This window comes from Maniola jurtina, chromosome 9, assembly GCF_905333055.1.
Source record: "Maniola jurtina chromosome 9, ilManJurt1.1, whole genome shotgun sequence".
Classification (NCBI taxonomy): domain Eukaryota; kingdom Metazoa; phylum Arthropoda; class Insecta; order Lepidoptera; family Nymphalidae; genus Maniola; species Maniola jurtina.
In genome coordinates, this window is record NC_060037.1 from 8,142,866 (window position 1) to 8,158,269 (window position 15,404).

General features: G+C 34.5%; 3 protein-coding genes across 4 annotated transcripts; 2 read left to right on the top strand and 1 right to left on the bottom strand.

The window, feature by feature from the left end:
- The first annotated feature begins 537 nt into the window (after positions 1-537).
- LOC123868249 (zinc transporter 7-B-like) lies at positions 538-3,265 on the top strand. 2 transcript variants are annotated; one of them, XM_045910689.1, is made up of 3 exons: positions 538-995; positions 2,044-2,299; positions 2,336-3,265. In XM_045910689.1, exons 1-3 carry the CDS (start codon positions 888-890, stop codon positions 2,413-2,415), a joined length of 444 nt encoding a protein of 147 aa, XP_045766645.1. In that variant the 5' UTR covers positions 538-887; the 3' UTR covers positions 2,416-3,265. The 2 variants fall into 2 exon arrangements, with proteins under 2 accessions (XP_045766645.1, XP_045766644.1); XM_045910688.1 differs by having other exon boundaries at positions 544-995; positions 2,044-3,265.
- LOC123868237 (coiled-coil domain-containing protein 93) lies at positions 3,252-10,210 on the bottom strand. Its single transcript, XM_045910670.1, has 10 exons — positions 9,922-10,210; positions 9,491-9,699; positions 8,952-9,219; positions 7,976-8,137; positions 7,268-7,315; positions 6,771-7,069; positions 6,437-6,556; positions 5,673-5,902; positions 5,164-5,284; positions 3,252-4,496 (listed from the first exon to the last, which is right to left on the bottom strand). The coding sequence occupies exons 1-10, from the start codon at positions 10,003-10,005 to the stop codon at positions 4,265-4,267; spliced, it is 1,773 nt and encodes a 590-aa protein (XP_045766626.1). The 5' UTR covers positions 10,006-10,210; the 3' UTR covers positions 3,252-4,264.
- A 238-nt stretch (positions 10,211-10,448) lies between these two features.
- Positions 10,449-15,365, top strand: LOC123868252 (glomulin-like). Its single transcript, XM_045910692.1, has 8 exons — positions 10,449-10,494; positions 10,526-10,762; positions 11,101-12,866; positions 13,363-13,715; positions 13,802-13,893; positions 14,368-14,488; positions 14,580-14,783; positions 15,239-15,365. The coding sequence occupies exons 3-8, from the start codon at positions 11,144-11,146 to the stop codon at positions 15,272-15,274; spliced, it is 2,529 nt and encodes an 842-aa protein (XP_045766648.1). The 5' UTR covers positions 10,449-10,494; positions 10,526-10,762; positions 11,101-11,143; the 3' UTR covers positions 15,275-15,365.
- Positions 15,366-15,404: the final 39 nt, after the last annotated feature.

Here is a 15,404-nt window from a genome sequence, read left to right on the forward strand (position 1 = left end):
CGGTATAAAATATGTAAATATATTATAGGTAACTAAGTAGGTATACATACTTACATAAATATGTACCTCTATAAGTATTTATGCCTAGGTAGTTAGTATAATATGTACCTTGGTAGGTACCTACTTACCTTTTAAATCTGAGGTACTTACGCTACGGTAGATACTTTGTTAAATCCCGTAAATTCGAAAAATGCATTTTAAAAGAAGGGACCTACTATAGCGAAATCTTTTTCACGCAATAGGTCCCTACTTGGCACGGTGTGACGGTGGTTACATAACTACATTGCAATTTCTGCATTGCCATAAATAAATTTAACATTCAATATTGCATAACTCGGGCTTCCCCGTAAAGCATTATCTAAGTATACCTACCTAGCTATGAATAGTAACACAATAACGCTGTGATGACAAATCATGATATAGTTCCGCTGGTTTAACATTACCTATTACTTGGCAGGTAAAGATACTTAGGTAATATTCTATAGTTGATGGTAGGTAGTTGTTCTATAGTTGGTACCTTAATGCGCCATGCGCGGACGCAGGTCGTGCAAGCACCTGTGAAGGCCATGTGACGTGTGACGTCAGGACCTCCACACACGCATTGTATTCATACTGTGAGGCTCGTACCTGGACCGCACACATAGACAGCCATTGTGAAGCGCGGACCACGTCGGCGGTACTAACCTGGCAAAGTTCACTCACACAAGAGTGTACAACCTGTCGCGGCCGCGATCGCCGCGTGCTCACATTTTCCTTTCAAACGCCCGAAGATTATTATAACAATGAGCTCAGTTAATCGGTGATGAAAATTTTTTAACACCTTAAACAATTCCTAAGCTGGTTCAACCGGCTAAGTCAGTAGTGTTTGTGTGATTGAAAAATTAATTATGCCTTATATCATGGTGATGGGCAGCCTGAGCGCACCTCATCTGTCCAAGGATGAAGGTGCTACTGTGTATGGGCTGAAACGTGATGAACGAGCTACGCTTGTAAGGGTAGGTTTACATGATTGTACTTATACTAAAAAATAAGGATCTCTAAAAATAAATTAATCTGACCTTTCACGAAATACATATTATATTTATGTATACGTTTCAGCTACGTACTAAATAGCAAGATTGTTACTATAGTCGTGAAAATATTGTTAGGACTGAAACATGCATTCACTAGTACCTAAATTAAAAATGCCCAATAGAGATACATAATATCACGTCTTTTCAAGTTGATGCTGTTGAATATATTAAAGCAAGTACCTAAATTAATATAAAAACTTTTAAGTTACTTAAGCAGTGTTATTTTGACCGGCTACCTAAAATTAAGATAGGTAATTAATTAAAAATACAATTACATTTTTTGTCTGTTGTTTTTACCTTAGTCATTCATGACTGTACACAGAATACTTATACTCCTAGTGTGACTGTACATCTACGAGTAGGTACCTACTTGGAATAAACAGGCACTTACGAGGAAACAGGTCACTTTTTTCTAAAATTTTGTTACATAAGTAGGTATTTAGGTAGTACAAAGCTAATCTAATATTTCTAATAGGTGATCAGTACGCAGGGTTCCGTACCTCAAAGGAAAAATGGAACCGTTATAGGATCACTTTGTTGTTTGTCTGTCTGTCTGTCCGCCCGTCCGTCCGTCCGTTCGTGTCTGTCAAGAAAACCTATCTAGGGTACTTCCCGTTGATCTAGAATCATGAAATTTGGCAGGTAGGTAGGTCTTATAACACAAGTAAAGGAATAAATCTGAAAACCGTGAATTTGTGGTTACATCATTTAAAAAAAAATTAAAATGTGTTTAAATTTTCAAAGTAAGATAATTATACCAAGTGGGGTATCATATGAAAGGGCTTTACCTGTACATTCTAAAACAGAGTATTTATTTATTTTTATGTACCTATACCTAATAGTTTTTGATGTATCGTGCAAAATGTCGGAAAAAATACCCGAGTACGGAACCCTAGGTGCGCGAGTCTGACTCGCACTTGGTCGGTTTTATTTCATATGATACTAACTATTACATAACCCTTCATTTCAGGAACTGAATTCGTCCTTCGGCATGTCGGTAGCAACGGCAAACGAATCGGAAAGAACAGTTCGCGTCACCCAAAAAGGTCTGACTCTAGTCGTTGTCAACCGGATCCACGGCCTGCTGGGATACGACGTGGTGTCACACGCAATGGCCATGACCAACGCCAACCGGGAACTGATCTCCTTCACCATGTATAAGAAGACGAGCGCGAACTCCCACGGCCAGGCACATGGGCAAACACACGGGCAGAAACACGGTCAGACACACGGTCAGTCACACGGTCAGACACACGGTCAGTCACACGGTCAGACACACGGTCACGGACACAGCAGCTCGCACAACAAAAGTCACGCACACAGCAGCGTTGTCACTCTTTGACGGACCTTATTAGAAAATAAGTAGCTATGTACTTAGATTTGAAGACCACTCGGGAAAGAACAAGGAATGTCAGTTAATCATAAAGAATAAACTGCAATCCAAAGTACAAAAGTAAACTATATGAAATTTCAATATTTACCTTATAACGATGTGAATAAAATTTAATTTTCTACGAATAAAATAAATAATTAAAAGCGTCATAGCCACTAACAGCGAGTTGCTAATAAAGCGACGACGATAGGATGAAAAGTATTCTCAAAAGCTATTAGATGGCATTGTTAACTCAATTTATGATTTTAACTGACTTTCCTTGTTTTTCCCGCGCGGTCTTCATTTTATAGGCGCAACTGTAGATGCATACCTACTTAGAAATTTGTTTTTTTTTTTTAATAAATCTTTTATTGGAATTTTGTTCAGTACTTACTCAACTTAAAGTTGTGCTGTGTGACACACTCTTACAATGTTTAAAATCTGTGTAAATAATCCAAGAGAATTTGAGATGATTTTATATTGTAAAAAAATTTATCTCATTTGTAAATTCCAGAAAGAAAATATTTTAGTGGTTCGAAAATGTACTAAAGCAAAAATGTGCAAAAGTTACTCTTAGTCTTAACCTATTATTAGCTGATGCCCGCGACTTCGTCCGCGTGGGTTAAAGTTTTCAAAAATCCATAGGTAAGTATCTAAACAAGGAATAAAGCGGGATTTGTCAAAATTATCCCAGGATAAAGAGGGATAAGTGACCCTTGAAAATTGCGACATAGATTATTTTTATTAAGTAAATTGTGTATGTAGGTACGTTTGTAAATGTTATTATAGTTGAAATAAAAAATGTATAATGCTTACGTCATGTTTAAATTTTATTTTATAATCCTCATACAAAAGTGCATAAATACAAAACAAGTTTATCTCAGTCTTCAAATATAATATGGAATGGATGAGTTTTTAGTTAACTTAATAACTAATTATTTATAGTTATTTTGACTGCAAAGCTAACTACAAAGTAGATAGGTCTAGTCATTTGTATAGTCATAGCATCGCTAGTTAATAATCTAGTAACATTGGCAAATTAGTAAGCTGACGAAAAAAGTATCGTAAGCGGACAATAAAATATTGTTAATCGATTACAAATAGTACAATGATCGCAAAACAAGTCGTCCAATCTGAATTTGCAATATGGCGGTCTGCGCTGGTCATAGGCTGAAATCTACAGAGCGCACTTTGACGTTGCTCAGATTTAAGACACTGTTAAAACGAGACAGCGAGACGAGTTATATAGCTGGCATAAATCTGTCTCGATTTAATTGAAACTTAAGTCTGAGCGTAGTCCAAGTCGCTCTATAGATTTTAGCCATAGTCTGGGGATCAAATACACAGGCCCACCTAGGTATCTGTTTTTGTACAATGCGCAGTTATACACCTCGTGCCCAGATTTGTCTACTTGTTTAGCATTTTAGCATGCACTAAATCAATTCCATAATGCCTCGTTGGTCTAGTACTTAGTTTCGATTACGGAAGACGAGGTCCTGGATTCGACTCTCAGGTTAGGCCAAAAATAGGTAAGCATTGGGTTTTTCGGTCACGGAATTCTCCTAGCAGCCCGTAGTTGAGAATTTGGCAGTGTTCCGTGCTTCGGAGAACATCTAATTCTAATCTCTCTCCGGTCGTGTCGGATTACCGACCCATTGGACTAAAGGAAAAGACTTAAGAGAAAAGTAAGGCAATAAGTGCACCTGTTTGCATACATTACTTGTACAATGTAATATCTCGAGCAAAAACGGTAAATCTCTGTAGAGGTAGGCCGCCGTGGCCGAAATTCGGTCGAAAGGACATTATCAGTTCCATACAACTAAGGTTCGTCCCTACCAAACTTGTGTCTCTCTTCTGCCAACTTCTTCAAGGCAGCAGCATACTGTCTTTGCACGTCCATGAGTCTAGAATATTCTGCGTGTAGCGCTGCTTTCTGTTCCTTTTCATGTTTGTACTTTTGTTCGACTTTCTTGACTGTTTGGTTCACCCATTCCACTATTGACTCAAACTGGACCATGAACTCTTCCCTCTTCCGTGCCGATGACATCACCCTAAAATTAAACTATTATTGAAGGTATAACTTTTTTTTAACTTATAGACTAGTGCTTGGCTGCAATCAGACCTGCTAGAAAGTGATGATGCAGCCAAAGATGGAGCGCGCTTGCCTAGAAGTTTCCTATTCACTCTTGACTTGAAGGTACCCATATTAAAAGTGGAAGGGAAAGCTGATGCCGGAAAGGCGTTCCATATCCTAGCAGTTCGGATTAGAAACGAGGAAGCAAATCGCGTTGGGCGATTTCGAGGTCGCGTCACCGACATACTAATGTTAATAGTGCTCGGAGTGCCGATAGATTTAAAAACTGAACTTATGTTAATGGTGTTAATTTACAAATTATAAAGTTTTAGATCACGGTGGACATGACATCATGAGGATTGACGATTTAAAACTCGAAATTTAATGACGACTATATCTTTCCAAAATATCAGTTCACATTTGACAGGTTTCTATTCTTCACAGCTTAAATCTACAGTACTCTTTCAGCATCAGCGTTGAGGAGTGGGAGTTTACACAAGATTGTATTGGTTTGGGAACAAAATTCGAATATGAAGTTTCGAAGAATCGTTTCAATAGAAGTCATTAAAACTCTGTCGGAACATTTGAAACAAATATCAATACGAAAGTAAAACTATGATAAAACAGTTTAAAAATCTACTTACTCATCATAATTATCTAAGATAGAATTCAACAGACTCAGCTCTTTGGAGGTATAGAGTTTAACTTCGTACAGAGTGTTATAGAATATGTAGTATTGCTTGGTTTCCTTATGCTTTGACGCAACTGCAACAAATGCAATGTAATAATAAAATTGCTTATTATGCATAAAAAAAAACCTATTTTAGAAAATACAGGCAAAGCTCTTTCATATGATACTCCACTTGATATAGTTATCTTACTTTGAAAATTGAAACACATTTTAATTATTTTTCTGTGATGTAAGCACAAATTTCTGGTTTTGGAATTTATTTCTTTACTTGTGGTATAAGATTTACCTACCTGCCAAATTTTATGATTCTAGGTCAACGGGAAGTACCCTATAGGTTTTCTTGACAGACACGACGCGATGGATGGACAGACAGACAGACGGACAACAAAGTGATCCTATAAGGGTTCCGTTTTCCCTTTTGAGATAGGGGACCCTAATTATAAAAATAATGGTGTAACTGACCTTGGTTGTAAAGCTCCACGAACCTCTTCTCGTACTGCAGCAGCTCCGCCGTGCCCGGGACCTCGTCTATAGCCACCGAGTAACGCAACACTTGTCTGTTCAAGTGCCCCAGCTCCACTCGCACACCACTGATGTAATCTTTCAACTTTTTCTCTCTGTCTTGGAACTCTTTCAATTCTTCAGGAGTTAATGGTTGCTCTTCCACAACCATGTCGGGTTCTTTGGCAGTTCTAAAAAAGCAAGATGGCTAAGAATCATACCATACTTTTTTGCAGGAAACATTATGTAAAGGATGGTAATATAACACCATAGATAAGTTAATCTAGAGTTGAAATATTTTAATTTTTTTTAAATAGATTTTGTCTATAGATTTCTATTAACACCCATAACACACATATAATATACTAGCGACCCGCCCCGGCTTCGCACGGGTGGACATTTATTTTTTCTTTTTTCCGGGATAAAATATAGCCTATACAGATTCGGAAGAATCCCTCTAAGTAATGGTAAAAGAAATTTTGAAATCGGTCCAGTAGTTTTTGAGCCTATTCAATACAAACATACAAAAATACAAAGTTTTCCTCTTTATAATATTAGTATAGAAAGGTATCACCATATAAAATAACATGATTGCATTACAGAATGTAGTAAGAAAATGGTCAAAATAGTAATACTTAGTCTAAAAAGTAATAAACAAACACAGACAAACGCTGATTTTGCAACATATATCAAACTATTTTAGAGAAGAAACGTCAAAATCTTACCTCAATAGCTCTTCCAATTTCCTATGTTCCTTTTCTCTGTGTTCAATTAATTTTAACAGTTCATTTCTCTCCTTCGCTAGTTCTTTCAATGACTTATAAATATCTTTAACATTTTTATCACTGAAATAAAAAACACTTAACATTTAGTAAGACTATAACTGAAAAAAAATTCTACCGCGCGGAAGTCCACGATTAGTTTATTATTCGGCTTTTGTTTCGCGCTATGCAGAGATAGCAATCAAGGGCTAGTCTGTCATAACATAACAATAAATAAAATAACTGTGTGGTTTTGACTGGCGTTTTAAACATTTTGGAAATTAATAAATTTACATACCTATAATCATCAGTTTTCATTAACTTTTTAGTTATTGTCTGCAAACTATTTATAATATCCGCATATTGCGCCTTAGCACTATCCATTCTTGCCTCATGGTCTTTACGAACTACATCTATATCCATCTCCATAGTCTCAATAATTTTAGTTAATCTCTCAATGTCTTGGGAATATTTGTTCTTCTCTTTCTGCTCTAACTCTTTGGGGACGTCTCCAGTTAGTTCTGAATGTAGAACTGCATAATGGATTTTTGTATTGGCTATGTCTTTGTTCTCTTTGTCCTCAGAAAACATGTCAGTCTAAAATTTTAGATATTATTAATAAGGCATAATAAAAGGATCATGTACACGAATTAAAACATCAATTTTATCAAGCTTGTTTTGTGTTGTATTGAGTGAAGCAAAAAACGAAAAATGCCATTTTTGCATATAATATAAATACTCTCTTTTTTAAATACTTAATTATGTTATAATTATTTAGAATGTTCATCAACTTACTTCTGTTGTCATATCAGAAGGATCAGCCAGACTTTTTTCATAATCATACTGAAAAATAAACAAACGATATTAATAGCAATAATGCTAATTCTGTTGTAATCAAATCTCTAAACTTTAATGGGGGTCAATTTTCATATATTTTCTATTTTATTTTATTTTTATTTTTATTAATTAGGTTCACTTACAGCTACTTACATTAAATATTAAAAATAGTACATAATCTAAACTTATTTGCTAAATGTAGTCGCTATTTACAAGTGAACACAACATTACAAAAAAAAAAAATATTAATAGGTACAACGATGATAATTAAGTGGATAAAGATAAACAAAAAAGAAAGAATGAATGAAGTGTATCTAATAGTGTAAACTTATGGCTAAACGTAAAGTGTGGTTCTAAAAATATAACTTTAAAACTTTATTCTAAAATTGTAAGTCCTCACAACAAGCCCTTTGATTTGATACATGACATGGTACAGTTTGCAAATTTTTTTTTAAATATTTTAATTTGATCAAAAATCAAAATTCATTAATTTACTTGCATGTTCATGTTTGAGTCACATAATTACAAATGTGCACCCAATTTCAATTTGATTGGACACGTAAATTCTGAGCAAATAGGCTCTGACAGACAGACACACATGATCCTATAAGGGTTCAGTTTTTTCATTCAGATGTATGGAGCCCTAAAAATAGTAAGTTCACTCACCAGGAAATCAAGCCCCTCATCCTGTTTCTCCTTATCCTTGTGGTTAGACACATGCATCAACATCCGTTGGTCGTACTCGGACAACACTCCATTCACTTGCTCCAACTCATTGGTAGGGAAGGCGCCTTTCCGTTTCCTCACTCTACATGGTTTGTATAAGTTCTAGAATAAGTCCCAGATCTAAGAAAATGTTTGTATAATTTTATAAAATCGGAAATTATATGAATTCTTATTTAGCAAACTCAACAAAAAAATGGTATGAAAAGTGTCTCTGTCAATATCAATACCTCACAAACACCACAAGAAATGAGGAGATCCATATAGGAGAACCAAAGTAAGCAAGATATCTCAACGGGTTGCCAAGCTGGATTTGCAAACCAATATAGAGTCCCAAGGAGCGAGGATGGTGGCCTTGGACCAGAAAGCGCAGTGTTGGAAATAGATATACACTTTCATGAAGTTAGAACTGCATACTTTTTCATCCATGCCACTTCACTTTAGACAATCTTTATAATAGTTTTATCTATATGTACTATAGAGATTTTTTTTTCTCTCTCTCGCCTGGCTTTACACAGATTAGTCAATGTCAAGTTTGTAGTTATTTATAAGTTAGGGAAACTATACAAGTATGGACTTGGATGGATCGTCTGTGCCAGCGCTTCCCAGTCAGTTCCACCACCAAAAAACACCAGCAAAACATAAAAACCAGCCACTTCCAACAAAAAAAAACACTCCCAAAAAGGCACCGCACGCGCGCCAGTAAATGCCAACCAAAGATAAAGTTTGTAAGTTTGTTTGGAGGTAGGTCTGGAACTACTGAACCGATTAGGAAAATTCTTTCACATTAGCGTGCAATTCTGATAAGGGCATTCAGCGTGAACTTGTACCGACCCTTAAACTTATAAATTTAGTTTAGAGATAGCGTAAAACAGAATTAACCACATGGTAATATTTTAAATCAATAAAGCTATAATACCTGAACAATAACAAGATTCCTCAATAGCTTTTCATTTTGGATGTAACTAGCACGATCAGATTCAAATATATGATCTTTTTCATATTGCATCACAGCAAACTTTCGCAGCTCATCTTCTTTAGCTTCTCTGAATTCACTTGAGTATTTTATCAACCACTGGATCAGTGGGAAGATGTTGATAAAATCTAATCCTTGTATTTGATGTGGTTCAATAATGTAAGGGCATTTCATACTTGGTAGAATTTTTACTATTTTCTCTGTTAATGCTCTGCAAAAAAATTAAGGATCAAGTCTCAACTCAATCTAAATAAAAAAAACTCTATGGAAAGAGTTTGCAAGGTAATATTATAAGGCCTTTGGACAAATCTTGAAATAAATTTTGGTCAAAGTAGGTATTTTCATTAATGTTTAGACTTTAGAGTAACCCCTCATATTATAGGAGATGATTCAAAGAAACATTGGAAACTACCAAGTACACATTACAAAAATTTATATTAGGTTTTAGGTGATAAATTAATATTGTGTTCAGGAATACTTACATCTTTTTCCCAATGGTAAGATTCTCCTCAAACAATAAACTAATATCAACATCTATATCACACAGTTCAATACACCATGTGATACCACCAACTATTTTATCAAAAGATGACAAGCCCTGTAATTGGGCCCTATAGTACCCGGCAGCTACTAGTGCATCTGATATTTCATGCCATTTAACAAGCTGCTCTGCATCTTCACGTACTTCCACCTGGAAGATTAGTATTTTGGTATATCTATTCATACTAATATTATATTAGAATGTGCTAGACCCAGATTTTTTTTAAATTCCTTACTAGGAAATAGGGAATTTAAAAAACTAATAATGCACATCAAGTCGCCGGCGGCGTTAACTAATCCTGCTCTATGGCGTTAATTAAATAAAACATGCTATCTAATACATATTAAAAAAAGAATAAGATGATATACTTACCTCTTTGCCTTCCTGATCCACTCCACTGTAAATGTTCATCAAAGGTTTACTTCTAGTAAAAATATTCTTCTGTTTAGTGGCCATGGTCAATTATTTAAGTAATTTATTATATCGCAATAATGTTGATAGTTTAATAGCTTGCACAAGTACTTATTCTCAAGTAGAACTACTTTAATAATATGATTCTTATATCGTAGTTTAAAAGATAATACCTTCAAAGCCTTTAAAATTAAATAAAATCAAGGCATTTTGATTTTGAAATTGACAGACAGCTCAGAGCACCAAAGAATAAATAAATATAGACACTAGACAGCACCTTATCAAAGAGCAAAGAGCCTAGAGGACTTCGTTTGTGTTGGTGTTTGCTGGCGCGCGTGCTCTGCCTTTTTGGAGTGTTTTTTTTTTTGTTGAAAGTGGTCGGGCTTCGGGCACAAACAAAGTCCATAATTATCACTTTATATAGTTCCCCTAACTTGTTTCTACAAACTCGACATTGGCTAATCTTTGTAAAGCCAGACGAGAGAGAAAAAAAAAGAAAAAAGTACTCTGTGGGTGGTTTCCTGGGTTTGCTAGGTACTTTTCACTATGTTTTCACTTTTGCTAGTTATTTATCTGTGGTTTGCATTTGTGAAATAAGAACTTGCATTTTCCAATAGGTACATTTCTTTTATGAAAATTGATGCCTATTTAAATCAACTTATCTATATAACAAACTGGATTCCCGAAAAAATTTGAAAAGAGTTTTGAGTTTGCAAAAAGCGCAAAGCTTTTTTGCAATCGTTCCTTTGAAACTTGGAGCTGGAATAATTTGCCATGAATAAAATTCCAAGGGCTTTAAATTGTAAGTACCTATGTCATGCAAAAATTCTAATTTGTAATATAAATCTAAATACATCATCATCATCATACATCTAATTTGTTTCCATATTTTTAAATAACCGAATCACTGTAAAATAAAAATATAATAAATAAATGTTCTTTATTTCAGGCAATTTTACTTGTAAAACTGTTTTTTTTTTCTTTTTATAGTGGCATCATTTTTAATCAGTTTAAAATAATATGGAAATAAATAGGTACTTAATATTATTAATGTGGACAAGTAAAGATTGTACATCCAAACTAGAAAAAAATAATATTTACAACTAGTAATGTTTTTACAGTATCGATACTTAATTTCAGAGGTCAAAGTTCGGAATTACAAGCTTACTTTCCACACCTCATCATGGAACAAACTGTAGATGTTGTGGATTTTGTTTCTTCGCTACTGGATTCTGGCAAATATAAGGAAGCTCTCACTGTGCCCATTGAGGATAAATATGCTAATAGCTTTAAAGATAACTGTTGGGACTTGATATCAGTTATAGTAGGCAAGATTCAAAATGAAACAATGGTTATTAAACCCTCGCTTTATAGTGCTTGCGAGGAATTGTTAGCCATAATTGTGCAGTCAGCCACTCCTGAAGAAGCTCTTTTGGAGTTTATTGAACAGATAGAAGTAGCTAAGAATGATGCCCAATTTGCCATCATCTTAGAACCACTACAACAGCTTCTACTGAAACTGTCTGCTAAACGAGGAAGATCTCTGGAATGGTGTCTTAACTCTATAGCAACATACATTGATGCCATACCAATCCCTGAACATAAATTAGAAGGGCAAGAACGTCTCTTGATGGATTCTGATCCTAATATTAGAAGGATCATTAAAGTTTACTCACTGTTACCACCGTTTTACAGTCCATTTGTTATAGAAATGGCAGCAGTTGATGCAAAAGTCAGAACAAAAGAAATTATATCAGCATTTCTAATAAGTTTGCTTGGCAAGCCTTTAATCTATGTAGACTTAGATCCAGATTCAAACAAAAGTAGTGAAGCTAGGCTTTGTTGTATTAATATTATTCAAGATATAAGTACTTTGGTGAAAAATGTAATGAAGCTATTACCATATGTGGAAGTACATCACAAAGAAAGTGGCAAAACTAAGTCCAATAAAGCTGTTACTGATAATGAAGAAGAATTGTCTCCATTTGAGCACAAAGAAAAAATCAATCTTACTACATTATCAGGATTATATTATTCAATCTTTTCTGCACATTTCCCTGTGCCAGACTTAGCACTCCCACTTGTATACTCAAATGAATATGTGGTCCACATAATGTTGCTATGTGTTATACATTTTCTAAGCTTTGTTGAATATGGACCTCAAGCAAAGGGTATATCTTTATGTAAAGAAATATTAAAAAAGTACCCCAATAATGTTTCCTACAAAATACTTAAATTACCAGTTCATTACAATCTATGTAAAAGCTTAATAAATACTTCTATATACAGTAATTATGAGTCAATGCGCAAAGAGTCTGTTAAAATAATATCTGATCATATAAATAAGTTTGAATATAAGGGTAGATCTTTACTGATCAAGTACATTTTAAGTGTGGCTAATCATTCTGGTATGATAGGCTATGCTATCACATTATATAAAAATTCCCTGGATGAAGCTTTTAAAGAATCTGAGTTGCCAGATTGTTTTACTGGTGCAGAACTACAGGATATGGTTAATAAAATTTGTTATTTGCCTCATGGTGCAGAATCTGATCTAGTAGAATTAGCAGATCAAATAATCACTTCATTAAATTTTCTACGTTACCTTGCACTGAAAGATGTTTGTAACAGGACTGGTATTAGAGAATGCTTCTCATTTATTCAATCAGATTATTTAGAAAAGTTGAGGACTGGCTTAAATATGTCTAAAGCTCATTACGAAGTTAAATTAAAGGATATTGAAGAGGCCCAGAAAACTAAGAAAATTGATGAAGAAGTGGATATTGCAATAAATGTAGCAGGAAACATGTTAGACAAGATACCTACAGAGAGCAAAAAGCAAATACTGCGCTCAGGACTAAATGCTTTTCATTTGATAGAATGTTTGCTAGCAAGATTATCTGAATGCATATCATTGAATAAATCCCAGGAAATGTGATTGTTGATACTTTTTAAATAAAATCTTAAAAACATTACCTAGTTCTGTTTTTTAACCCCCGACCCAAAAAGAGGGGTGCTATAAGTTTGACGTATCTGTCTGTGGCATCATAGCTCCTAAACTAAGAAACCGAGTTTAATTTAGTTTTTTTTTGTTTAAAAGGTGGCTTGATCGAGTGTTCTTAGCTATAATCCAAGAAAATCGGTTCAGCCTTTTGAAAGTTATCTGCTCTTTTCTAGTTACTGTAAATCTTCACTTGTTGGGGGTGTTATAAATTTTTGATTTACACTTGTTATATTTATTTATTTGGCCATTACTCATTATTTTAATTCAACTACATTATAGATCTACAAAGGCTGTTAATGAAGCTGCCTGTTGAGCTGTGCTTAATGACTTCTAAAATATGTTTATACTCTTAAGTAATTACATATTATTAATGGATTTTGATAAAATTTTGTTAACAGCCATGAGGAATAGTCGTAGACTATTTATTTCTCTTCGACTCACAACTAATGCATTAAATGACACACAAAAGATCGTTCGAAGCTATTGTCAAGGAGTAAAAAAAGAAATTGTGGTGCCAGCTACTTTAGATCAGGATGACCATCAATATGAAGAGGATGTTAAAAAACGCATTTTAGCAAAAGCTTTAGACTTCGTCACAAAAAGTGGTTGGTCAGTTGACTCTCTAGCCCAAGGAGCTGAGGCTGCTGGCTATCCTGGTGTTAGTCATGGCTTATTTCCAAATGGAGGGGGAGATCTTGTACATTATTTCAACATAACATGCAACGAAAAACTTGTTGAGGAAATGAAATCTGTGAGTAATTCTCAGATATCCCTTGATTGCAGTTTTTTATATATTTGTTAAATCTATATACCTAAATCTGTAATTTTTTTCACTAGTGGCCAAAAGAGGAGTTAAAGGAATCGAAAGTACCAGCTCAACAAATAGAAAATGCAATAATGACAAGACTGTTGATGATTGAACCATTCAAGTATGTACTCACACTAATATTATAAAGGAGAAAGTTTGTGTGTGTGTGTGTGTGTGTGTGTGTGTGTATGTTTGTTACTCCTTCAGGCAAAAACTACTGGACGGATTGGGCTGAAATTTAGAATGGAGATAGATTAGCACAGGCTACTTTTTATCCCGGAAAATCAAAGAGTTCCCACGGGAATTTTTAAAAACCTACATCCACGCGAACGAAGTCGCGGGTATCAGCTAGTATTTAATATAATTATTTATTTATTCAACTCTTAGCATACTATTCGATTGACATTGTACCTGAAGAGTGTGAGAGAGTGAAAGTAACTTAAAATAAAAAAATATTCTGAGCAAAAAAGTTGGTCAGTAGGTAAAAGATTGTTGTGTACCAAGAAAGAGATGCCAATAATGACTATAATGTGAACCGAAAATCAATTAACATTTTTTTTGGGAATTTTAATAAAAAGAAATATTTTTATTTTAGGAGCACATGGCCAAAGGCAATGGCGATACAAACTCTTCCAAATAATGTTCCAAACTGTCTAGCCACTCTCCTCTCTCTAGTTGATGATATTTGTTATCATACAGGTGATCGTAGTGTGGATGTAAGTTCTATTTATTATTGAATTTCTATTTTTTTAATAAGAAGTTCTTGTTATTAATAATTTATTGTAATTAACTATTGTTATGTTTTAGTTCAACTGGTACATTCGCCGAGTGGGCTTAGCTGGAATTTATAAAGCATCAGAGTTGTTCTACCTGACAGACAGTAGCCAAAACAGTAATGCTACGAGAAGTTTTGTTAAATCACGTATACGAGATGCAGAATTGATTCAAATAGCCCTCAACATGAATCCTGTAACTGTTGCTCCTCAAACCTTGACCGCAGCATTTGTTACGGTAAATAAAAAAACTGTGTCTTCCTAAAGATTTTCACCAAAATTAATCATATGGGAAAGATCATCAAAATCAGTTAGGAATTTATCAAGGATTACTGCCAAAAAATTGCCTTTTTCTTCTATTAATTGAATAAAATGAAGCTTTGCTGATGAATTGTATCCAGAAAGCGCAGCTTTGGAAGACCCTTGCACAAGTTGGACAGACATCAAACAAGTCGCAAGGAGCTGCTAGATTGAAGTGGCTCAAGACTTGCATGTGGAAGTCCCTACAAGAGACCAGGCAGTGCAGTCCTATCAGTTGACAATGATGATAAATTGCAATCTTAATTTACAAGTAGACAACCTGCAACTTTCTTTTGGCAGTATAGTTATAATAGATGTAATTTTTCAGACCAGCACAAGTTAAAAGATATTAATAATTAATATAATAAATAATTTTTATTATTGTACTTTCAGGCAAAAAACATGTTGGGAATAAATAGTTTGAAGTAGAAGTATGTTCATGATGCTTTAGAAGAAAAACGCTTGCAGTATTCTTATATTTTTCATTATTAATAATAAATAAAAAGGTTTATGTTTTCAATCAGGTTTTTTCTTACCTTTGTTAGATATTAAGAAAACT